Below are 27525 nucleotides of genomic sequence, written 5' to 3'. Positions count from 1 at the left end.
CAAACATGTGTTTTCATGTTTCTGGGGGAGTGATGTGCTTTACCACATTAGGTGGTAGACTTACATCAGCTGCTGAGTTAGGTGTTCTTTCTCCTCTTTCATTTTCTCGAGCTCCACAGTGGAATCCCGGAGCTCCCCATCCAGCGCTGTTGACACACAAAGAGAAAGACCTACAGATTCAGGCTTAGTTGACAGTATGAAAAGTAATTCACAACGGGTTTGATGTGAAGTTTCTCACCAGAGGCAGTAACAGGAGGAGAGAAACTTGTGAAAGTGAACAAAAAGGCAGATTCACTAAGTCCTTGTGGTGTCTCCTCAAACTTCCTCAAACAATGTACATAATAAGATAAAAATTGAAGTTGGAATTGAAAAAAGACCAGAAAGAGAGGATAGCAGAGAGGAGTGAAATGTCTCCTGCTTTGTGATCTCAATTTGTAAAATTATCAATCTTTTTTTAAAGGATTTTTAGGAAAAACAAAAAAGAGATTTTAGAAATGATTATTTTTTAAACTTGGTTCCGCTTTACTGCTTCAGGACAATGAAAGCTAAATCCTGGAGGAGAAAGTCCATCAACTCCCTTGTAAAGCTGGACAATAATCCAAAGCAAACCAGCTATTCTACTAAGAATGGGTGAAAAAATTAAAAATAAAGGTATTTTAAGGTTACCATCAAGTTTAGATTAACCTTAAAATCTATCGCAGAATTTTTTTTAACAGTTCAATCAGGCTTAAGAACTATCCAATGTGGCTGGATAAAAAGAAAAAAAAAACAGCAAGAAAAAATCTTTGTATCTGTAAATACATTTTTTTTTTCAATCTAAAACATCTACAGATGCATATCAATATATTGTATTATTATTGATAAGTTCATTTGGTTTAATACTAGTCAATATGCTGCATGGAAAACATTATATTTCACATTATATTTTACACAAACTGGTGTTTTCAAGCCTGTGTTTCTGTCAAATATATTTGATTGTTTGTTAATAGTATGTGTAATATGTCCTTCAAGGTTGTTATTTTCACTAAAAGACACATTCTAATTTATTATGAGGTACATGTAGAAGTAAAACCATCCAGGAAATATATCAAATTTACAAAATAAGCTATAAAAAAAGATAGGAATAAACATATATTATAGCTAATAGGACAATGAGAGGCCATGATGATCCATGGCATCTTTCCCTGGCAGTTAAACCTGAGCTTTATTAATGTAGCTGCTTTCCAGGCCAGCAGACGCATTTTTCAAAAGAGCAGCCCTGCTAGAGATGCTCTGATGCAATATTTCAAATATAAATGAGGCCAGCAGTATGACAGACTGTGGTGCTGAACTTCCAACAGCTCCGGGCTGAATTGGACATCATCTGAGAAAGAGTATTTGAGTTCCAAATCTGGACAGTAACAAACTTGAAACGGACCACAGTCATCATGGATAATGTCATCAACAGAACATATTTACTTACTGGCCCGCTTCCCTATCTTATGATTGAAATTAAATGTAAACAGCTTAATGAAAGCAATAAGGTCTCCCCCTCATTGCTTTCATTAATCTCAAAGACATAACAGTTATTTACTTAGACCATATTTAGGTGGAAATGATCCCTTTCTGAAAGTTTCTTTTTGAAATAACACTAAGACAGATTACGTGTTTAGGTGAATCAGTGAGACTTCTGCATATATTGGCTTACCACTGTCCAGACTTTTATTTTTGCAATAAAATGCGGATCATAAATTCTGGTTGTAATGGGGAAAATATGATCCAGAGAGATTAATTAATGTGCATCACTCGGTATAATAAGCAAACTTTATTAATCTCACATTGGAGAAATTTACCTCTGCATTTAACCCATCACCTTGGGGAGCATTGGGCTGCCTTTGTGGGGCGCCCGGGGAGCACTGTGGGGTTAAGGGTCCTTCTCAGAGACCCAGAGCGGCAGTCTGTGGGAGTGGGGCTCAAACTCAGAACCTCAGTATTCCAAACTCTATGCCCTAACCACTGGGCCGCCACTGCCAAATCTCCAACTATCTAACTCTTAATAAAAGTATATATGTATACACCTACATCATATACATCATTTTAAGTAATATTACATACTGAAATGATGTTTAACAATATGGGTTTGACTGACAATCTGATAAAAGCATAATGTTAACATATAACTTAAAATAATTGCAATAGCATAAAGTAATTGTGATGTAATCTACATCAGTTTTTTCATAGAGAGCTTGCAAAAGCCAAAACTGAATCTTCCTGTAGAAGTATGTGCTCTCCTTCGTAAAAATGTGAGAGTGTGTCTCCAGTATATTGGAAGAATTGTCTGTGAGGGTCCTTCAGAGAGGTGCAGAGGGGCACAGCGGCTGGGGTCCTGGAGAGCACTCAAATGATTCAGCAATGTCAGGCTGACATTCTCTCCCTCTAAGTTCTTGTTTTGCTCGCTTGCCCTCATCGGATTTTCACTCTTCATTCTCCCCTCAGTCCGTCTTTTATAATCAGTTCTCTTCCGTGGCTCGTTGTTTTTCTTTCTCTCTCACCCTCTCTCCTCTTGCCTTTCACTCACTCTGCTTCTCTCTACAGGAAGAGAAGAGTGGAGGAGGTCCTACTCAAACCAGCAATACAACGATAATTGCTTTCTGGTCACCGTGACATAACAAGGCCCAACCAGGGTAAAGCATCATGCTCGCTCACTCAAGCTCAAACTCAATGACAGAAACACACAAAAAAAGAAAAGAAATCACAGGAATGAGAAAAGCTGCCATGAACGACAATGGAAAAAACACACAGGTGAATGCACACACTCTACAGAGACATGCCCAAGCAGAACTTGCATTGAAGGAGCAAAAATGGCTTGAAATGAAAAGTAACCTGGCCTGAAATTTTACTCTGCCTTCCAGTGAAAAGCAGTAGGAAAACTTTATAACAGAAATACTAACTGCAACTAACAGGCTGACTGCGACTACTATACTGTAAAACACTTTAAAATTGCTGTTTACATGGCAACAGTTACATTACAGCTGATATATTTACCAAACACATATTTTAGACATAACAATTCAAGATTGAAAACTATAATTACTGATAAAAAGTGCAAAATATTTAATGAAAACTTCCACTGGTAATTACCAGAATTACTACCATAATTACACTCATCACTGACACTTACTTACTTACTTCAATGCTCTGGTCTTTACCAGGCTCTAAATTTATTATTTAAATCAAGCATCAGTTGTACAAAAACAAACACCACAGTTTGACATTTAATCTTTTATTGAAACAATATAATACCAAAATAAAAAAAAGATTAAAAAAAGAACCCCAAACCACTTTTATATCTCCAAATAAAATGTATAACCTAAAATCTGAATCTGCAAATGTATAAAAACCTTTCATAAGTGTTCTGTGGGTCTAAGCATGAAGAAATAACAAGCATCTTGAGGACCATGCAGTTTTGTCATTCCCCAGAACCTTGTGTCTTACTTTGCATAAGCCTGCATCAGGATAAGGAGTGGATGCAGTTACACTGTTAAACTGCATCAGCAGGAGGAGGGTAATATTTGCAGAGGTGTCACCATTTTTGTTTTTTTGTGTCTTTTTGTATATAATGGCTCATAATTAAGATACGGGATTGCAGAAGAAGAGGTAACTCTTTCTTTTTCTGTTTTAAATCTTCAGATGTATTTATTTTTCTTCTTCAGTTGAAAGTCATCTTTTAAAAGCAGGAATGAAATCCACTAGTCCACAAACCAGACCCCCTCATGTCATTTGCTGCTGCTTGAAATCTTGTCCATAAAGGTTACAAAGGTTATACTAATAATATTGTATTGTTTAGCTAGTAGTATTGACATTTCTACAGTGAACGCAGGGGTTAGTGTGTAATTCAACTATTGCTTTTTTGTGATAGGAAGATATACAAATAAATATGTCATTTATCAAAAGAAAGACATTTCAACTCAGTTTTAGATAAAAGGGTGGTGAAAGATTTCACCTTACACTATTGGTTCCAGAACCTTTTAATCCCCAACTCACCTTTTCAAGAGTTGAAAAAGAAAAGTCAACTGCAGTACATGAAATACTGCAGGTACATAAACTAAAATTTCCTTTAAATCACAAAAGTACCACCTTTAAATTGTAATTTGTTCCCTTTGAAAGTATTATTTTACTGTTTAACATCATTCAACATTGATTTTACCATGACTGAGGCTGTTTCTCTGCATTAGCATACCTTTGTTGTTTATAAGAAAACTCAGAACAAGTGATCAAACATTCCGTGAAAAATAAACATATTCCTATAGCTAAAGGGGTGACAGAGTAATTCATTGCATTTTTACCAACAGTTGTTATATGTTGACTCAAAAGAAAGCACCAGCATACTTGTGGTTGTCACTTCAGAAAATCATTGCTTCATTAATAGGATTAAATAACTTTAAAGCGCCTGAGAAAAGCTCTGATGTAGCCACTGAGTGACAGCTGTGACTGACAGTTTAATTGCCTGCTGTACTCTGCAGCTTTTGGACTCATGCTGCGTAAGGCTGCAGGAGCTTCAAACACGGTTTCTTCAAACATGCAAGCCTCGTGCTTTTTAGGCTTTTACGGGACGTTGTTGAGCTTGCACCTGATATGAATTGAGATTATTGCCTCTTTAGCAAGATATGCAATAAACTTTATATTTCTAAATGATTATATAACCTTCCTCTCAGTTTGATTTTTTAAGAATATTTTTAGGCCCTAGTGGGTTTTATTGATGTTATTTTTAATAGTAGATGTACATGAGATGGGATTAAAGAGAGAGGGAAGACATGACAAAGGTCACCAGGCCGGGACTCAATCCTGTGACAGACAGAGCCTCCGTACATGGGTTGCATGCTTAACCCCTGTAGCATTACTGCGCCCCAGTTTGAAGTCTTTTAACGAGGTCATTCGGATACAATAGACATGAAGGAAGAAAATCATAATCATTCAAATATTAAGTTATATCTAAGGATTGACAGAGTAGATATTGAACACGTGAAAAACAAAAAAAAAAAAAAGATGTGTCAAAAACACAGCAACAATCTGTCAGCATTTTCTAAGCATCTATTTCCTGTTTCATAAAAAACTGTATAATCTGTCTATAAATGGCAATTATACTGTTGATAAGAAATGCTTTTTTTTCTTTTTACAAAGGCATATTATATTTATGTAAGTTGTTAAAATAAGTAATTCCATGTCATTTAGATTTTGCAGACAAGCAAGAACAACTCAATAACTTTGTTCGGTAGATTACTTGGGTTAGCGTGTATTTTTTCGTCAAAAGCCTCATTAAAAATAATAGACCTGAGAATAAAGCTGTATTTTGCTTGAGAAAGAGTTTTATTTCATCTTTTTATTACCAGAAATAAAATGACACGGACAAACATTCTGTCTTCAGAGGGTTTACACCATGTGAAGAAATGCAGATTTATAAGGAAAACTCACAGCAAGTAACAGTAACTCACATTGCCAGACTCGCTGACAGCGTGCAGCTACCTTTACAAATACCTATAAAAACATACACAGAGTTGCACCCTGGAATTATTATAAGTGTCTATGTTACTATAATACTACATTCTTTGGTTTTAAGGTACCACAGTCTTTTTTTGGATGTCTGCCCCGTTTAATATGGGTAATAAAAGTACAGCAGCTCCTGAACCACAGCATTTCTGTGAAAATCCACAGTAGAGACTTGAATTCTGGAGAGTAACTACCTTAGGCTAGAGACTGAATTTGCTCAACTAGTTTCAGGTTGGAATAATGTTAATTTTACATCATTAAAACTGAACCTTGTACATGTCAAATCTAAACTCTCATATATTCTATAAAGGCTGAAGCAGCGGAAAGAAGCCCTGCACAGGGAGGTGATGTAAAGAAAGACGTCTCACTTAGCAGCCTTCTGTCCCTGACGATATATGTGACATTTTTATTTTGCTACTATAAACTCAGACATGCACAAGACTGGTTCCAAAGGAAATAGATACCTTATACAGTAGTCTTTGGATGGCTCTTCGTGTTGGCAGATGGCTTCGGTTCATAGATCGGTCAAACACACTTGCATGCACACCCACATACACACACACCCAGACAAGATCCCACACACCCTTGGATCTTTTTAGCAACTGTATTTGTTTTAACCTTTTCTAAAATGTAAAACAACTCCCATAGTGTCAAACTTCTTTGAAAAGCCAGTTTTGTGTCAAGCTGCACAACTTCTTTGCTGATTTCTGTGCAGAATAAGCTTAGATTGTGTCTTCATTTTGCTGTCATCTCATTGGCTGCCTTTGTCTCACTCACTGTAAAATTCCACAGCCCTCGAGCCTGATCTGTCATCTCCTCCCTGTTCTTCCCCATTTAGCCATAAACCACATTCATCCATGCATATTAGCCAACCTCTTTATGTTTGTCTATTTTTCCTTCACGTCTCCTAACTGTTGTTCAAGTAAAACAAGAGGCATTGATAGACAGCACTAGGTGCTAACATATTGTTTTGGTTTATTTTCCAGTTGATGACAACATAAAAATTTCTTTTGTCTTTTTCTTTAAATGCTAATATAACTGGTTAGATTCCAAGCAGATATAATTCTTAGTATTTCATTGCTTGGTATTTTGAGATTTTCTTTGGTTTTATTATTCAGGTCTACACCTTTACTAAGAATGAGAGGAGATCATATGATTTTGAGTGCTATGAATAGTCAAGACACATAGGCTTTTACCTGTTAACTTATTTGACGTTTTCCTCCTTTTTTCCTCCTGAGGCTGATATAATCATATTTTAGCATGAAATAGAAACAAGAAGTCATAATAAAGATGAATTGAATGATACTGGCAAATGCATATCGGCCGCTTGTTGGTTTCACTTTAACATGGCAGACCAGTCAGCAGTGTTTTATGGAAAGTCGAACAAAGTGTGGCGTGGATGTCCCTTGGTTCGCCAGATTCTCAAAAGACAAAACCAGCTTGGAGAACTGGGTTTCCATCTAACTAGAACCCAGTAAGGGGGCCTGCTGTCCAGCACTGGTGGTTGATCAGCATCTGGGACAGTGACTCTGGCAACTTTGTTTAACTTTCCCCTGCAAATTTCTACATAAAGTCCAGACAATGTATTCACTGAATAGTTAAACAACGCAACTTTGTATTTAAATTGAAAAAATATTTCTGGCTAATGGATTATGAACAACTTTAAACCTTAAAATCAATGTTGTCAGCTTTTAGCCAGGCTATCTGTTAAAATGAAAGATTCCAACATCCCAATCTAATTCATTGTAAGTAATAGAACAAGCAGTCTTTGAGAGAAAAATGAAAACACAGTTTGGATGATCTGTTAGTAATTTTATTCATTTGTCAAGCTGTATTTCCAGCTTCAAAGCCACAGACAGAGCAATCTATTGATAAATAGGATTAAAGTTAGAAATAAAATAAAAAAACATTCCTATTATAATTGTAGCAACTAATCATAATAATGACTTATTCAAAATAAAAATGTGTTAAGCACGTTAAATATTTGCTTAAGACAAAGATGGGCATGAAAATGATAAATGCAAAATGCCTTTGCAAATTCTCTGTCATCCAGGTTGCCATGACCCATGACGCAAAAGCAACGCAGACATGAGAAATGAGCTTTCACTAGGAAGGACCTAGCCTGGCAAATGGTGGATCCCATCATGCATTGCACTTCGAGGTAAAAATCAATATGCAGCACGTTAACATCATCCCTGGGAGATGTCCGTAAATTTCAGCGAAACCTCAGACCTCAGTTAACCCATGTGAATGTACTACATAGAATGTGGGGGGCGTAGTTTATTATATGAGGTCTTCAGATGATGTTTAATATCTGCAAATAGGGCTTCATTCTACCAACATTTATAGGTGGAGTCTCAGTTCTGTATTTCATTGCCAATAAGTATTTTATTAATTATACTTTTGTTCCTTATTGTAATTACTCCTACCTCTTTGTTTATTTCCTTCAGTGCCAGAATATTTATCTCGTGTGGAAGTATATGCAACAAGATATTTGCTGTTTTCAAAATGTTAATATTGAGAAAATATTTTGGAAATAAAAAGAAAATAACTGACAAATACCACATTATTGCTCATTTCCAGGTGGGGGAAATCCCACAATATTTGTACACAGGGCCCCAAAATGAATAGTAACGCCACTGATCTAATTTTTTTTGTTTCATGTGTTTCTTGTAGCGTCAGGTTCTCCTTTGGATGTGCTAATGCAAGCATATAGTAAGACCTCTGTAACTGTGTGAAGGGCTGTTCAGAATGATATTTTTATCATTAAACTAAGGACCTAAAGTGAAGAGCCAAAAAAAGCTTGTAAGAGTCATACGTATACTATCGTGAAACAAGTCCTTCACAAAGTGTTACCCAGAGATAAAGAATCCATCAATACAAAAGCAACATAAACACAATATTACAGTTTGCTAATGCACATGGGGCCAAATAAAAAGTGGTTTTGGTCACAATAACCATAGCTCCATTTGAATAGTACCAGTACCAGTCTCTCCTGCAGGTTGGTTTGCTGCGGAGGAGACTGGTGCACCTCTTCAAAGAAACGGTTCCATAAGGAAAGAGCATTATGTGGAACCATTAGACTGAAAATTTTGTCTGATTAAATGTCAAGAAAGTGAAGAATGAGGTAGCCATGTCTTCCACTACAGAGTAGGTAGATTACTGCCTGTAGTACTGTGGTAAATTTTGCTAAACATTTTATTATCACTTATATTGCTATTGAAATATAGACCATGAAATATATTAAGAATGTTATGATCTATTTTCAAGTCCTGTAGTTCTGTACCAAAATCTTTGTACCATCTTTAAAACGAAGAGAGAATTGATAATTAAGACTACTTAAAAATACTACAAAAACTCAACTTCAAAGAATAAACAAGCTAGTGTCTGTTTTAAATCTTTGTATTGTTTGTTGGTTCTTTTGTTCTTCACCAAGCTGCAAAGCTATGAATTGAAATCTCAAATTCCCTAAATGATTTAAACGGAACAAAGCATGAGATGCAGGTTCAGCTAGTTTTGCATGTCTTTTGCTCCGTGTATTTAGATGGATGCTGTGTGTCTCCATCGTCTACGTGCATCTTATTGTATCAGTCGGTCCGTGCAGCAGCTGCTTTCAAGATCACGTCACAAAGCAAACACACACTCACATTGCATCAATACAAACAGTGGACCACTTACTTTATGTCCCTCTTTCTATTTCAACTCATCTTTTCTTTCTGGTTTTTCCTCTTGTGTGTGTGTAATTATACAAACACGCAAGGACACACACACACACACACATTTGGCAGCTGTTTAGAGCATTCAGCGGGGAGAAATAGACCCACCCATGAGGTGAGCTGGAGGTTAGCACTCCTTGAGACATTTACTGTCAACACTGAACACACACACTACAGTCACGCTCCTTTAACCAAAATCTATCATCAAATTCTGTTTTTATAGATACTACACATATGTAACAATAAAAATATGTGCTATCTTACCAGACGGGAGTTAGTACATTAGTTTGTCTCTGCAAGTTTACACTTGCAGAGACAAACTATTAATCTCAAACAGTCTGTGCAATAGTTTATAATATTTAGTCCTGCTAAAAGATTATTTATTTTAGTCCCCTTTCCTTTTTTCCTCTATGTCAGTTCTCACTCAGATGACAATTTAGGACAAATAAAATCTGCATACTGTTTGATTTCCTCTCAATGTGTGTGTGTTGAAAACTGAGCATGTGTTACCTGAGAACACCTGTTTGCAATGCAGCAAAACCTGAGACCCGAAAGCCTGGCAAGCCCCAGTCAGCTGATGGAGGAAACCCAGTACATCTGTGAACACGCTGCCACAGAAGCGAAGCACGGTCAAAGTTGTCCGGAGGATCTGTTGCTGCCGCACAACCACACCCCTACAACGCAGAAACACATAGCAAGGTTAAAGATGGAAGCCCAGAAAACAATTTACAAAAATATCCAATCAGGTAATTATACGACAGCAACTCAATTGCAAGTATCCATTATACAGTACTATCTTTTAGACTCACGTGGTGAAAAGTACCATAATATATTCTACCATAAAGGCATCCCAAATCTCAACAGGATAAAAAATGACATAATATAAAAGTAACCATGATAATATTAAAAGAAGGCCCGTTTTTGTAACACTTTTGCAGATATCCAGACGAGTACGGGTGCTTCTGACATAAAGTCACAAATGAATGCAAAGCGTGTAAGACTAGAATGTTGTAAAAGAACATTTTGTTACTCTAAGAAGACTTTAAGGGGAACATGTGGGTGAGAACATCCTGAACTCTTTTTTTGTTAAAAAAAAGGATATTTTCTAATAAATCCTGTGATAGTGATGCAGGAAGTTTTAGGGTTGTTATTTTCCTTATTAAGGGATTTAAACTCAGAATGATTCGGTAGAGCTCGGACAAAAACCGGATGAGACGGCAGTCTTCCAGCTGCTTTGTGGGGTCTTTGCACATGGCTGCAGGAGCATGGGCACAAGTTGTCACTGGAGTCAGTTTTAAGATGTCAGATGACATAAATCATAAGGCTGACGGCACCAAATGGAGGAACAGATGTGAGCCAGATATGTCTTTTGAGATTAGGCTGAGAGTGAAAAGCAGTGACACAGAGAGGCCGCGTGTATTTGACCCCTGATGATTTACTTGTACAAAATTTTCAGTGTCAGCCAAGTGATTGAAAAGCATCATTTCCTTGATATTTCATTTCTTCTCTCTTTGCCTCTATACCCTGTAGTTAGTTGCTCATGTCTTTTTCAGGCTCTCCCTATTTCCAGGAATTAACACCCCCTCCTGTTTTTTTCTCTCTTATTGTTTTCCCTCTATCATTTTTCTTAGCCTTTTTCCTGCTGACTTCCTCTCCTTGCCATGTATCTGGCAACGATACAAATAACCAAGCATGTGTTTCTTTTGTGTTGATTCTAAGAGCGATCCACATTTCAAGCTGTTTTTACTAAATCTTTGATAGACGACTACATCATGTCATTAGAATGTACTTTTGTTCTAGCATTCTTAGTGTCCCACTGTTACCTGAGTGCTCTAACGTGCTGCTTCTCTTTTACAAGCTTCTCCTCTATCTCATTCTTCAGGTCAGCTGTCTTCTCCAGCCTGTCAAGGAGAAAATAAAGAGAAATGCGAGGGAGTGGATGGGATCTGTCAGCAGCAATGCATTCTCATTAGAAAGCCTCAGCTCAACATAACACCACTTAACTCTCACAAGGGGGGAGTTAGTTTATAGGCAATTTATCTTAATGATCCAGATGGACGGATGATGTTGGTAAAATGAAGCTAGATTAAAAATTTAAATGTTCATCATAAGTGACTGATATGAGCAGAAGGGTTTCCGTTCCCACCTTATATTCTGCATCAGACCCAATAAACATAATTGGATTTGAGCAGCATGATGGTCAATAGTAAAATCTGCTTTTTTACACACTCCTGCAGAATTAGAAAAAAGACCATATTTACTCCACAGCACTCTATGAAGTGTGCAAAGGTTGTTAACCATCTGGTCTGCTGCACCACACTAATACTGCTGCACCACACAAATACGGCTGTAGGTGATAATCCATCCTATTAGCTGATTTTATAGCCAACAATAATCTAGACATAAATGAGTAAAAGGTTATGCCCACGGTAACTTAAAAACCCATCTATATTATTTAAAGGGAATATATCAAAGTTGTTTTATTTTTCATATTTTCCTTTTCTATGTTCAGGGATGTATTTTATAATAATAGTAATAGTCATGTTTTTCAGTATCTGAAATAAAGAAATATAAAAAAAAGAATAAAGGAATGAGATGTGAATGCAGCTGAGATTGATGATCCATCCATCCATCCATTTTCTGACACGCTTAATCCAAGTGAGGGGTGCTGGTGCCTATCTCCAGCTGTCTATGGGCGAGAGGTGGGGTACACCCTGGACAGGTCGCCAGTCCATCACAAGGCAACGCAGAGAGAAACAGGACAAGCAACCATTCACACTCACACCTAAGGAGAATTTAGAGAAGCCAATTAACCTAACAGTCATGTTTTTGGACTGTGAGAGGAAGCCGGAGTACCCGGAGAGAACCCACGCATGCTCAGGGAGAACATGCAAACTCCATGCAGAAAGGCTGGGAATCAAACCTGCAACCTTATTGCTGCAAGGCAGCAGTGCTAGAGATTGATGATGTTACATTTACAGCAACAGACTGACACAGCAATGCTCATCCCAGTGCTCATAAAGAAGAGGAAGCAAAGCACTCACATCGATTTCTATAGTTTTATCTATAGGGAGGAATATGGCAAGAGAGTTGCTCGTTTTCAGCACTAGCTTGGAGAATCCACAAACTGGCACCCTACCCCGGGATTTAAATGCTTTTTATTGTAAGCCTACTTTTCTTGTAAATCACCAGAGGAATGACAACTGTACAGAAACCTTGATTTGAAAAACTGAAATTCTTGCTGCAGGCAGACATATTTTCTTTTTGGTTCTCACCAGCAATGTTGCCCTTTTGTTTTTCCCAAAGGCACTGGCAACTGAATCTAGCAGTCAGACAGTTATTACAATGTTTGTCAGTCTGTCAGGATACAGTTTGCTGCAACGCCTGGCTGGTGGTTACAAAAAAACTTAATACCTAAAAGCAACTCCAGAAGTTTCCTTAGCTAGTCAATAGTCATAGCATTGTATTCATCCTTCAACTTTGAGCTGTTTCTTCATTTAAATTCCACTTGTTTCATAGTTCTGGAGAAAGGTGTTTCAAACAAACTACTATTTTTTATGGGTGAGAAGAAATTCATCCTTGCTGTCTGTGCTTTTTTCCACTGAGTGTATCCAAGTTTCCTACATAGATGATCTTTATAGCAAAATTACTCACTAAATCTATCTTCTTTGGCTAAGAAAGGGTCACACATTCATTGGAAATGTTAAAGTTTGAATGTCTTCTTTTAGTCAAGATAACACTAAAGAAAAAAAAACTTGATGATTTGTCTTCTACATTTTTCCAGTTTTTAGAATTGTATCTTTTGCTTTAATATCCCTTTTTACCAACAGGAATAATCAAATCTTAGAGATTGCTGCAAGGCAGTTTTAAAGGAAAAAGAGACTGCATGACCTGGACCAGAATGACGCCACAAAAAAGGTCCTGCAGCAGGATGGGGAAAAGAGTAAACATTATAAGCGGCCCAGCTTACACAAAGCAGACTTGACAAATAGAGCCTGAATGCAGTCAGATAATAAACGTGAAGTTTAGCTGGAAGTGCAATTGGAACGACACGTAATAATCTTGGTAGGGGATTTTCCACTTCTAAACCCATTCTTCTGATTAAATTGCAGTTTCATCGAAAAGTCTGAAACATTAATTTACTGGTAAGCCGCATGGGAAAGCTTATTTAACCTATTAAAATAATAAGGAGTCTAGGAGTTGATGGATCTGATGTAGGTGTCTAAATTCATGTCTGACTAAAGTACCAGTGCTCACATAGATTTTAATTAGGCCTTAAAATACCTTACCTCAGCTTATAAGCATTTAACAACTGAGCTAAACCTTGAGCACACGAACACTAAGTCTTTCTCCAGGCTTTGTTTGAAAGAAGTTGAAACAAATCTCACAGCTGGAAAATACTGACATTGAAAGTTATAGCAATTTTTAAAAAAAACAAATCTAACAAAAGAAACTTTTTTTTGGTAGATAAATATTTAAGTTATTTTTTCCAAGCAAGAGTGTATTTCTTTTTGGAAAAAGGACTTTTATTAAATGAAGTTAAATAAATAATAAATAAATAAATATAGTGAGACTATCCCTTCAGTGGACTTTTCGTATGCCCTCTCCCATTTAATCCTACAACGATTGTAAGGCAAACATACACTGTATAAAACACCACAAGGACTGCAGTGTGACCAATGCCGCAGTCGTATAATGTATTGCGGTTCCACTTTCATACCAATATTCATCCGTAAAATTCTTATATTTATTCTATTGATGCTGACTAGATATGCAGTAGATAATCTATAGAGTTATAGAAACAGATGGATTAAAAAGCTTAAATAATAACATCAGTTCACCTGCATATTTTGTCAAGGACATTCAGAGAAATAAACGCAGATAGGTGAGCACATAGGAGGTGGAAATTACCTCGGTAAGGGTTTTGTAAATTGCAGACCGCAACCATGCAGAGAACAACACACACTATTGGAGAGAATTTAAGCTTAACGTTCCATTTATTTAGTCACTTTCAAATTTTATTTATGACTACATGGGTTAAGTCATAATGCAACATTATTAGAAATTCAAGTTTAGATGCATCAATAAACCAGTTCTGAATTTACCTAGCAGAGCATTCATGTGAAATTCTGCTGTTGTGATGTTTCATATATGGGTATGAGTTTAAGAACATGCAGTGCTGTCAAAATCGATTTGTGTTCTGAAACATTTCGCTTAAGGGAGCATTAACTAAGAAATACACAGTGAAATTAGCCAATTTTATTCTCAGTTGACACGGGGATAGAAGGAAAAAAATTGGTCCTTTGCATCAACTCTGTTTTACTAAAATTTTCTCCTTTTCAACCTATAGGTACGCTATGAAGCTACTTTGGTGCAGTGTGTACCCGGTGTTCAATTCCAGCTAACTCTTTTGTGTGTTATTGTGATATGCGCTCCAAAGGAATATTGTACCAGTAGTGGTTATTATTATCTTACTTCAGACAAATGAATTTTTGAAGTTCTTAACATAACTAAAACTCAAGAAGCTTCGAAAGGTGTCAGGTCTTATGAAAAATTGCATATTTTAAAGGTTTTGCAAAAGACACATGAAAAATGCCTCTACATGGCAACACATTTAGTACAGATCCTACATTTACACTCTATGACACTGAACAAGGTGATACTAAAACTTACTTTGAATAATGACAGTTGGCTGGATTGTGTTAGTATTACATGCTTAGAACAGGTCAATATGTGGATCCTCCATAATTTTTTCCAACATTTCCAGGATTAAATGGCTAATGTCCAAGCAGGATCTAGAAAAACTCATTCAGGCATTTACCTTTAGTAGATTTGATTACCGCATTAGGGTCTTCAAAGCTTTGCCTAAAAAGTCAATAAGACAGCTGCAGTTGATCCAAAACTCTACTGCCCCTGGTCTCACTAGAACTAAGAAAGTAGAGGACATCAGCCTGTTTCTGAAGTCCTTCCAATGGCTCCCTGTAGCTCAGAAAATAGAATTTAAAACCCTTCTGTTAGTCTTTAAATCACTGAATGGATGAGCACCAAAATACAGAACAGATTTATTGTCAGTGTATCAACCTCCCAGACCATTCAGGTCCTCTAGTTCCTGTCAACTCTGTCCCACCAGAACTAGAACCAAACATGGAGAAGCAGCATTTAGTTCCTATGCTCCTATGCTTCCTATGCTAGCACTTGTCCAGAAGACTGGACAAGTGCTAAAAGCCTGAGTTCTTTTAAGTCAAAGTTAAACAATCTAATTGTTTAAAACTGCCTTTGATTGTTGAATTAAACTGTTAATTGAGGTATTATTAGTTTAAGGTTGTGGTCTAATTGTTTTATTTGTTTTACCACTATCACGCTCATATCTTTATTTGCTTTTATTTTTCTTCTATTTTATTGATTCATTCATGTAAAGTGCTTTAAATTGTCCTTGTAGTGAATTGTGCTATAAAACTAAACTTGCATTAGTTTGAACCAAAGCTTGGCTGTCACATCACAAATCTTTAAACTAACACTTCACCGTGGATCCTTCTGCTTCCATGTGTTTGTTTTTAACCAAATCAGAAAATGTTACTTCTCCCTTTGACTAACCCTTTAACATATCTGTCTTAAGTCTAGTAAAAAAGCAACTGGAGAGACTAAATGGGAATAAGTCACCAGGTCCAGATACTGTCAGCCTCAGATTCCCAAAGGCATGTGCAGAGCAGCTCTGTGTTTTTTTTATGGACCAATGTTCAACACATTGGCAACATCATTTGGCTACATTTATTTGGCCACACCCATACAGAACGGGAAATTACCACTACTTCTATCAGAACAAGCTTTTTTTCCTGTATTAACATTTGCTTGATGGTCTACTTCTATCAGAAAAAGCTTTTTTTCTGTATTAACATTTGCCTGATGGTCTACTTCTATCAGAAAAAGCTTTTTTTCTGTATTAACATATGCCTGATGGTCTAAAATCCCTGTGACAAAAACAAAACCAGATTAAAATCTGTAAGGGGGCAAACACTGTTCTGTAGCCTCAAATTAATATATCTAATGCTGCTGTTTTATTTAACTATGATAAGTAAAGAGGATCAAAACAGTGCATAGAAGTAGACAATACAATTTTCCCGCTCAGTCCTTGTCAGGGTCACGGTGGGGCCAGTGCCTATCTTCAGCAGTCTACGAGCGAGAGGCTGGACAGGTCGCCAGTCTGTTGCAGGGCAACACAAAGACACACAACCATACACACACACATACATTAACCCCTAAGCCAATTAATCTAACCGTTATGTTTTTGGGCTGTGGGAGGAAGCCGGAGTACCCGGAAAGAACCCATGCATGCACAGAGAGAACATGCAAACTCAGTCCAGCAACCGAACCTGAAACATTCTTGCTGCAAGGGAACAGTGCTACCCACTGCACACTGTGCAAACAATACTTTATAATTGCACGTATTTCAGCATTGTAGGACTTATCTCCTTTTTGTGTCAATATTGACTCTATTTTTAATTCTTTGTTGTTTCTTTCTGTTTATTGTCTCATATGCATATTATAAGGAATAATGGCAGCACTCTGTATTCAAATGTCATGGTAGAAAGTATATCTAAAACTAGCAAACAGCTGAACTTGCTTAGAGACCACAGCTCCACTGTGTGAGCACTGAAGAGAGCAAAAATAATCATTTTCATTTTAGCTCAGTATCTAATACTTTCTGATCCTTTGCATGTTAAACGTATGTCCATTGCAGACTATGTCTTTGCTTTTTCAGTGACAGCAGACCAGCCTCCCACTGTTCACCCCTCTGTACTAGCCAAGCTCAAAGCAAGATCAGAAAGAACATTGCCTACAGAGGGGAGTGCTGCATCCCACTTGTGTTTGAGCAGTGGTATTCCTTGTCTCTGTGTTTTGCAGATGAATTTGTGTGTGCTTTTCGTGCATGAGCTTTTTCTCCTGTTCCCCAGGCAGTGGCTGTCAGAGGAATAAATAGGTAGGGCATAGCCAGCGAGTGCATGTCAGATTAGAGTACCCCCTACCAGAAGCCCAAGTCGAAAGCCCCATCAGGACACATCAGAAACACTGAAGCACACATACAAACAGACAGAACCTCACATCAACTATGCTAATGTAGGTCTCAGTGTTACCATGACCTATCAAATCAAATAATTTCTGGTTTCCAGGTGTGTGTTGAGGAGAGAGTTAGCTTTTTTTCTGAGGTATGGGAAAAAGGCCAGCGTCACAAAGTCAAACTGGACATCCTCCAGCAAATTTATTTCCAATGAGTGGGCACAAAATTTTACATGTCGTTTTGTTCTGTTATATTAATCTCAGTAAAAGCCTGTTGTGATAAAACCGTCTGCCTCTTTGTCCTCAAATATGAAACTGTGCACTGCATCCCCTGTTGACAATCATGTTTTTATTTGATGTTTAATGTTTCATTCATTACAATAGGATACCTGTTAAGGACCAAGATTTTTGCTTCAAATTTTCAGTTGTGCTGAAAAAGAGAAAATGAATGAAAGTAGAAACTTATCATATGGGAGTAATAATGCTGCTGTTGATGATTTGTTTACAATTGTTTTTAAAGTGTGCTGGTCTTCAATTAACTTCCAGATGACTGATTTGGACATTATTTCATCAGATGTATTATGTTTTGTTGGCCTACAACACTCTTAGCTAAAAAGGTGTTGACATAATCTTCAATTTTTAGTGTTTAAGACATTTTAAAATTCAATTCAGTTTATTTATATAGCGCCAATTCACAACACTTGTCATCTCAAGGCACTTTACAATTTAACCAGATCCTACAATCAAACTGATCATACATAAGATTTTAAGCAAATCCAATTAAATTTTCTTTATTCCGGGTAAAGTCCAGGTCAAGTTTTTAGACTTTGTAGAATGAGTCTTAGGTCCAGAACGCGAGTCGGAGCCAAGTCCTTAGTCTTTAGTTCATAATTTGAGTCTTAAGTCTTTAGTGTATGAGTTTAAGTCAAGCCTAAAGACTTTGCTGTACAAAGGAAGTCAACATTTTAAATCTTGAGTTTTATTCAACTTTTGAAACAATAAAGCATAAATTTGAGTCATGTCTCAAGTCTTTAGGCCCCAAATTTGAGTCCACTGTAGAACCACTTTAGAACCTGAGTTCAATTAAAGGGTGCTCCTGTGTAGCTTGAGCCAAAGTCATAAATCCCAATCTGTGATGTGTATGCTTGCAATAACATTTTCCGTCATCAACAAACGTTCAAATTACCTTCTGAAAAAAAAGAGCTAGAAGGGAATAGAAAGAGGAATTTAAAGTAGATGTACATTTAAACATACAGTATTTCCGGCCTTTTCTATGCTTATGTAAGGTTTATCATACTGCTGTTGGAGTAATATATTTAAGCGTGTTATGTTTATGTTGTAAGTGCGGATGTTTCAAATAACACTAGCTTGTTTACCTTGTTTTAGTAATACAATAACCTCGTAAGGGGTTCCAGAACAACAATCATCAAAATAGCAACCAAATAAATGAGGGAACACAGAAAAATGGACAGAGTACGAGGTGCATAGTGTAATATCGTATAACATCTAACCAAATTAGCCGAGGGGTCAGAGAATACCTTTTTTTCTCACAGCCTGTCATTCCCCATTAAAATTATGAATTACAACATGTTTGTATGTGTTTTATTTGTGTTTGTTGGTTGCTATGCTACTGTTTCATCAAATCCGATTATCAAAAAAGACTTGTCTTACCGAGTGTGACTTTGGGTGTGGGTGTTTGTGTGTGGGCATGTGTGCTACCGTGTGCGATTGTAAAAGAGAGTCGTTTAGTACATATACACAAAAACTGACAGATGAGATGCTGTTATGAATTATTGTGTTGTCATGAATGATGAAATGTAGCCATTAGAGCTGATCAGAGATCCTCCACAAAGGAGAGCTCTCCATTTATGCAACTTATTTATTCACAGAAATCTTAGACTGTATGTCTGAAAGAAAGAGAGATAGTCTGTTTGTTCGATGTGGTAACATGGACTGGAAGTTGGATTTCTGCTGATACCTCACAAGCAGGCTGTGACGGCTGCTCATTTCGGCTCCTAGCAGATATTACATGTTACCCATACACAAACAGAGGGGAATTAACAGTATGGTGACTGAAGCATTGTTTGTTAGGTTGCTAGTGGAAACTGGAAATTGGAGTAAAACCACAACTACAGCTTCACTCCAAGTGCTTCCTTGTTACAGATAGATGCCTCTTTGTCCCATCTATCATTTTGCTTCTCCACTCCGGCTTTCCCACCTGTGAGTGGTCTTATCAGCATAACCATCCAGAACCCAGGTGTGTGCATGTGTGTGTCTCTACGTGCCTTCTCTCACACATTTTTATGACAGCTCCTTTAATACCTGCCAAGTGAGATTTTGATTAATTCTGTGCACAGGGGTAATTATCCTCCCCTCTGCTGGTGTATGTAGCGCTTCCAAACACTCACTCACACAAACAGGCAGAAAGTTAGGTGAAGGCATATATAGGCTCACATCAAGGCTCACTGCTGGATTCAGGCATGTGACCAGCCAGCCGGGGGGAAATAAGCCGAGCGTGTCAAATTCCCAGACGCTTCTCTCAATGCCACAAGCATGCGCAAGTTACGTGATATGTTTCAGCCTGTCATCAGTTGGCAAAGCTGTCTGCCCCTATTCTATCTGGTTTTCTTTATTTGAAAAAATGGCTTTACCCCTTGATCCTTTTTTCAACTACTATGCCTTCTCAAGAGGAAAACCATCTCTTCACTTTTGCCTCTTGTTCTCTTTCTTCTTACTCACTGAATAAAACTAGGTCCAAACTTAGGAACCTAATAAAAGAGGCAAATCTTAGTCCTTGCTAATTTAACTCTGCAATTTTTTTGTGTGTTGATTTGTATCGTTGCAGAATGGAGCACAGTGTGGTTTAATACTCAGTGCTTAGTAAGCACATCTCTACAGGAAGCTCAGACTGACAAAAAACATCATTAGGTTGTTGTGAAGTTAATGTTTAAACAGATAACATTAGTTCATGTCAGGAGATAAACCACTTAAGTGTTGCAGATACAAAAGCTTTTCTGACTTTTTTGACTTGTATCATAACATTAGCTTGTAGCGTTAGTGGAGTTGGCTTGTGTAATTTTTTGGTGTTTCTTTTTTTTAGTTTGTTTGACTTGGGAAAGCTGCTTTTGTTAAATTTGTTGATTTTTTTAAAGATGTACTACCCATGTTAGCAGAGTTTAAAACTTACAGAAACAGCTGAATGTTCGGCTGGTGAGGGTCTGCTGGTAATGGTATTGCATTGTTTTTTTCTACGGCCCCAACATACTTGAACAGACTGTGAAGATACTGTGCAATGTCTGCACACACATTTTTCGCCTTCAGTACAGCTATTCCTACATTTCTCATGATAAATACCTTTATATCCCATGCCATCACACCATGGTTTTGAAGTTTTCCGCTAAGTTTAACAAAAACAGAAGGAACACTGCTAGAAGGGTGCTTTGTCTGTATCCTCTCTCACCAGACACTGGTCAGTGAGATGGAGAAAATTGCTGTGGCACTGTGGATCCTTGTGACCAATGGCATAACTATCGGTAAGCAGAGACTGCAGTTGCTTAGGGGCCCCGTCACTGACACCTGGTTGGACCCCTACGCAATTGTGGACTAGGACCTCTCTTTGCAGATGTAATGGTGCGAAAAATTCATCTTAAACCCACCTGATACTATTTTGACCGGACCTTATTTATACACCAACACATGCCAGATTTCAATATAATGGTGAGCCATTTAAACACGACACCAGCAAAGCAGACAGTGGTACTTTTAATTATTACGTTAATAACTGTGTATAGTTCATTAGACAGGTGGTAAAAAATACAGTCATTTAATATGTTTCAAACCGCAATAAAGATTTTAAAAGAACAATGTATTTGAGTATTTTATTTTTTACACTATGACTTGGAATTATGGGTAATCCAGAGCGTAGATTAACCGTTAAGTACAATGTGTTAGCGACGATGGATACCAAAAAGAGGTACTTAAGCAAATTCCAGAAAAGAAAAAGCAAAGAAGAGCTGCTGGAAGAACGGAAAAAAACTTTCCAAAAATAAACACGTTCTTTTGTTGTAACTTTTCAATTTCCTGTTTTACTTTATGATTTAAGATAACATTGTAAATTAAAAATACTTCATATTTCCTTGAATTGAGAGGTTTGTAAAATAAAAACCTCTTGTTATTCAAGTCCACTTTGGCTCTTCGACCAATACTTGTTTGGTTGTGTAAAAATGGAAATTCAAACTTAGGTCATTTATATATATAAAAAAAACATGGTATAAACGAGATCTTCTGTTCTTACCATCTTGTGTTTCCATGGTAGGATTGAAATATCTTTAGCTAGTCTATATTTATACTTGTCTTGCAGGTATTTGAAAACTGTGTTTAAATGCACTGTGAGCATTACTGTCTCTCCCAGCTTGCATTCACCTGCTCCACTCTCTTTATAGACACAAAAAAAAGCCACATACCAAAACTGACTGACAGGTGACATTTTAATTTGGTTCAGGTAACTGGTTTGTAAGGAGGGTGTGTTGTTGTAGAGCTACCAGTCGTGTTTTTCAACAATAGCTGCACATTTAACAGTGTCAAAGTTCCTTCTCTTTACATGCTGGAATTAAATAGGATCAAACCAGAGGATTAGATAAGAGGAAACAGATATTGAAATGGAAAAGTAAATATTTCTGAAAACAGTCAAAATAAAGATGACAACTTTCTCAGGAAACAATATCAATATAAATTAAATGGGGCAAACATAAGTAAAGAAAATAACTTTCAAATCAAATCAAATCAGATTTATAGTTGTATTAGCTGTCACATAACAGCAAAGTCCTAAATAACAATTATAAACCTGAAAAGACTAGTATAGATAGGTGGCATCCTTTGTTTTGTATATCTGCTTCTCCTTGAACCCCCAGTCCAACTGGCTTCGGGCAGAAAGCCGCTTACACTGAGCCTGGTTTCGCTGGAGGTTTCTTCCTGTTTAAAGGGAGTTTCTCTCTCCACTGTCGCCGCATGCATGGTTGGTGTGAGGGACTGCTGTAGAGTCAACCTCAAAATGCAAGAGAATATTGTGGCACCAGCTAATCCAGGAGGAGCCTGTCCTGCAAGTCAATGATTCGATAGAATCAGCTGGGTTTCCGTAGGGAAACTTTAGACCAATCTGACCAATTTCTCTGTAAAGAGCCTCAAGATTATATGTGTTCTGAATTGGCACCATATAAATAAAATGAATTAGAAATGAAATTGTTGCAGAGCAACAACATAAAAAGAAAAAAACAATGTCAGACAACTAGGATGGTTAGCAGGGACAGTAAGGGACAGGACAGCCTTGGCTGTGTGTTCAGCTGTGTGTTTCTTTTACCGACTCACTTTTACAGTGTTGCTTTACAGTACATAGTGTTCACCTCTTATCAAATTCAAAAATACTGTCAGCAAACTCAACAAAAAGCTCTCTGAGAATCACTGGCCTAACCCAGCTATAAACTACCTCACAGTCTTTGATGAGGCTGTATCTTATTTTCTTTAACCATTGTTTCCATTGTATTTTGTTTTTAAAATCCTACTTGTACTTTTTTAACAGCCTTTTGCACAGCTTGATCATGGTGTCAGGCACTAATGTTGCCCTGTGACAATGACTAAAGCTCTGCTTTCTTCCCATTAGTGAAAGGTGCCTCTAGATATATTTTGGGACTTTTTTCTAATTTCCAGTTTAATCTAGTCAATTGTGGGACATTGCTAGTTATCAGGCTCCTCTCCTGTGAAACCAACTACTAGTTTTAGGCTGTGAGGAAGACACCCTGTGTACCTTTGAGGCTAGACTGACTGCTATCATTTTTTGATAAAGCTTATAGTTAGAGTGGCTCAGGTAATCCTCAGATATATCTATAGTTATGCTGCTATAGGCTTAGACTGCTGAAGGACATAGGATCTCCATTTTCCCATTTGGTAGTATTTGTTAGTTCAACCTCAAACTTTATGCTCCCTGTGTGTTTGCCTGACTGTGCCCCCTTTGTAGGTGGTTAACAGTTAGCTTTTGTATCCTTGCTTCTTTCTGTATATCTGCTTCTAGATCTCCTTGAATTCCAGACGGCCTCGGAAGATGGCCACTCACACTGAGCCTGATCCTGCTGGAGGCTTCTTCCTGTTAAAAGGGAGTTTTCCTCTCCTCTTTTGCTTCAAGTATTCTTGGTGTGTTTGTTTCCTGTCAAGTCAATCATTAGATGCAAGGTTTTCTATCTAAAGTTTTCCTTAGATAGAAAATTCTCAACCAATCTGACTGTATTATCTGGTTAAATTGTCTCTGTAAAATGCCTTGTGATGACATACGTTATGAATTGGCACTATATAAATAAACTGAATTGAAATAGCTTAACTTTGTGACACAACTGAAAAATGTGAGACTACCCCATACAAATCAGGACATTAGGTCACCCAACTCTGCTATGACTTTATAGGGACTCTCACACATCTCTGTGTAATTTAGCATTATCTCTGCCTTGCCTATAACCCTTGTAACTCAAAAGAGAATTTATGGACCTGCGCACCAGTTTTCACACCGTGCTTGTTTATCTGTTTGTTTTTATTGGGCACAGAGGAGACAAGATTTTTGGGAGACATAATCAGCTTATGTTAGGCCAGAGTGAACTGGCTCACCAGTTTACTGTACACACACAGCAACATACATCAGCTGGACAAAGGAGCACACCAGCTGTGGTACCTGCTTACAAGGTCACTGCAAAAAAAGAAATATAATGAGCCAAGTGGTTATTCAATGCTATTTGGTGTGGTAGTAAAACCGATAATGAAAACAAATCTGGAACTGAACAGGGCTAAATTTAAATAGTCTTATTTTATTAATATAAGTTAAAACCATCGAAAGTTACAAAGTTATTGTGACAGCGTTTTGTAAAATAGCGAGTAGGTGAGCTAACTGAGGTTCCAAACATTAGTTTGTTACACCACAAAAGCATCACTCATAGACTTTAAATACAGTATATTTGTCATAGTTAATTGGAAAAATGTCTAAGTTCATGTTTTCGAGAGTTAAGAGATTATTACTAAACTTATATTATACTGAGCACTTATGTCTTATGTTTGAGAATCCATATTGTATGATGTTGCTGGTGCAGGGGGTTGCTGCCTAATATGTGCGACTAGGCTTCAAGAAACATGTCATACTATACTAGTTTAGATAATGTCTGCCATTCCTAGCATTTCTGTGAGTCATGGCGTGGAATCATTCCCTACACTTTTCCCCGTAAACAAACTTAGCCTTTGATGGCTGTTTGTGTACACACATCTGCTATTTGATTGACAACACTTGAAATATGCTGAAGTAGGAGACCTAAGACAAAAATAAAAACTCATCTGAAAACGTGAATGTGTGGGTGTACATGTGACCTACTGTGGGAAACTCAAACTTACAAAAAGGAAGTTGTCCTATTTAATAGATGTCAAGTTCCTGGAAGTCTGAGAGCAGCTTGTTATCGGCATATCGCATATCGGCCAAAATCCCAATATCGTGCATCCCTACTTTCTAATACACAAAAAACATAAACACAAATGCACTAATCAGTGATTCTGATCTGTTTGGAGGTTACTTATGATTTTTGCATTACTTTAGGAGGTGGGAACAAAGATATTCACAGTATTTTATATGAAAGCATTTCATACACACAACATTTCATAGGAGCTTAAAAAAACACATACATATATCTATCTATCTATCTATCTATCTATCTATCTATCTATCTATCTATCTATCTATCTATCTATCTATCTATCTATCTATCTATATATATATTTATTTATATACACACACATACATATTGTCTTACAAATGATAAACTACCTGAAATCTTAAACCACTCAAGGTTTATATAAAACTACTCGGTGCCTGGTTTGCAAAACAAAATCATGTTCCAGATTTTGTGGGGGAACCATGTGGGAGAAGTTCAGAAAGTGGCACTACTAATTATTAGGTTTTAGAAAGTAATCTTGTTCAAATATCTTTTCCATTTGATAAAATCCAAACATCATTTCAAAACTATTCTTTTTACACTAGTCTATTTTATACTAACGTTTTCTTGGTTCTCTGAAGCACTTTAATTAAAAGCAATTAATAAAAAAAGCAAAAACTGTATAAGTCTGTAGAGGAGTTAACTTTTCAATGCTGTTTTAACTCAGCGGAGTTGAAATGCACCAAAATAAACCTGTGTCGGACATCTGATGCATACCTCTGTTTCTGAAGCTGCAATAGAAAATAAATGCTTTGAGACTATCTTCTTGCTGCTTCTTTACCTAAGACATAAAGAATATACCGGTATACACATCTAAGTGCTTAAGTCATTCCGTTTTTTTGGGAGATACATTCAAACTTTTGAATCCCCTTTACTAAACGGCAGTTTGGGCTAAAACAAATAAAAATGTTAAATAAAAAGCTTTAGGAAAATTTTGATTCTATTATAAAGAAAAGCACTGGAACATTTACCGTCAAAGGAAAGAGCTTGGTGAATGCTATGTTTTTATTTGAGTGTGAATGTCTCTCTCACCCTCATTTTAAACTTGACAAAAATATCTTTCTTTTTTTTTAACCAAATCACTATAAACTTTAGCCTTGTGCCATGGACATCTACATGCAGCAGTATAATGCAGGTAAAGAGTTTGCAGGAACATCAGAGACAAATGTAGTCAAATCATAACAAAGTCACTTAAAACTGCTCCTTACACACATGGAAAAAGATAAAGAAAACCAGGTCATATTAGTCCTTGAACTTATATCACTGTTGTATTGCTAAACCATGAACTTAATTTACCGCCTGATGTCCCTTGTTGCATATATGCAACAAACGCTTTATATTATGTACACAGCCAAGAAAGCATGTGCACTCCCTCAGTGCCAGCTATTACACACTCAATCTGTAGTGTTAATTGAACTTAAAAGTGGTTCTTGATAAAAGTGAACTGGAACATCCCTGGTTCTTTAGTCATTCAGCTATGTGCCGTTTACAGTTACCACATTAAACTGCAATACTGACGAATGTTGAAGACATCTCGTGCATGGCTTAAAAATATTTTGTGAAAGGGGCAAACTGATTTGTTTTTCAAAAGAATTATTTTTGCATGTTTTCATCAACCTAAAACTAAATATAGGGGAAAAAAATCCACTGATAAAGTGAAACCAGATGCTTACTGTATTCTTTTTCCCAAATAATACTGAATGTTTGGTTAAAGACTGTCAATACATTTACATATATGTGTCATTGGACACAGAAAATAATAGTTACTATTTAGGCAAAAAATGAAAAACGTTTTTCAGTCATTTTAATGTGGTCAGCAGCAAAAAAGATTTTTTATACACGTATAAACTTTCCTTCTCCCATTTTTTTGTTTATTAGAGTGTAGATGATTTTTGTAGAATATACAAACAGCAGAAAAAAAGATTAGCGGTTAGTTTAGGATTTCAGTTTTTAACACCAAAGCTCACGTGATGATTATTTTCCTCCAGCTATAGTTGATCATAACAGGTAAAAGGTAAAAGTACAGACAAAACTCACCTGTTTTTCAACTGATGGATGTTTTTTCTCAGGTCCTCTGAAGTTTCTTTGGCCTTCTGAAGGTCAGTGCCCAAAACACTATATCTCTCCTCAGCACTCTTTCCCAGCTCTTCCCTCTGCTTTCTCAGTTCTTCCACTGCCAACTCTCCCAGCTCCCTTCTAAGTTGTATTTCCCTCTCTTCTGTGATTTTCTGACAGCCCTCTTCCATCTCCTTCCTTATTCTCTCAGATTTTGCTTCAAACTCTTCTTTCAGAGCTTTCGTCATGGCCTGGTTCCTTTTTTCAAGCTCTTCTCTGACCATTTTCTCCCTTACATCAGCTTTTTTCTTCATCTGCAACTGAAGCTCCTTCTCCCACTCCAGCCTGTTGAGTTCCAGTGCATCATACTGGGCCTTCTCCTTCTGGGCAGTCTCCTTCACTTGCTTGAGCTCGGACTCTAACTGAGAAAGCTGAGTGCGAAGCTGATGAAACTCATGGAAAACCAAGTAGCTTACCCCACAGTAACGGCACACTGTCTCTCTGCGCTCCATCTGGGGAGAAAAAAATACAACTTCTTAGATATCTTTTTTAGGATATCTTAAATAATATGCATAACTCTGAAGATGTACTGTGGATACCTTACAAGTAAATACATAACACTGATATTTTTTTGTTGATGTTGAATAGACAGAAAAGAC

General features: G+C 37.0%; 1 protein-coding gene across 1 annotated transcript; it reads right to left on the bottom strand.

Moving 5' to 3' along the window:
* Nucleotides 1-60: 60 nt before the first annotated feature.
* On the bottom strand, nt 61-27378 carry LOC107086954 (stress response protein NST1-like). Its single transcript, XM_015378259.1, has 4 exons — nt 26849-27378; nt 11066-11143; nt 9753-9916; nt 61-146 (listed from the first exon to the last, which is right to left on the bottom strand). Exons 1-4 carry the CDS (start codon nt 27376-27378, stop codon nt 61-63), a joined length of 858 nt encoding a protein of 285 aa, XP_015233745.1.
* Between the last annotated feature and the right edge of the window lie 147 nt (nt 27379-27525).

Source organism: Cyprinodon variegatus, unplaced genomic scaffold (assembly GCF_000732505.1).
Source record: "Cyprinodon variegatus isolate N-32 unplaced genomic scaffold, C_variegatus-1.0 Scaffold168, whole genome shotgun sequence".
NCBI classification, from domain to species: domain Eukaryota; kingdom Metazoa; phylum Chordata; class Actinopteri; order Cyprinodontiformes; family Cyprinodontidae; genus Cyprinodon; species Cyprinodon variegatus.
The sequence above is the reverse complement of the archived record's forward strand: the minus strand, read 5'-3'. Positions and strand labels throughout refer to the sequence as shown.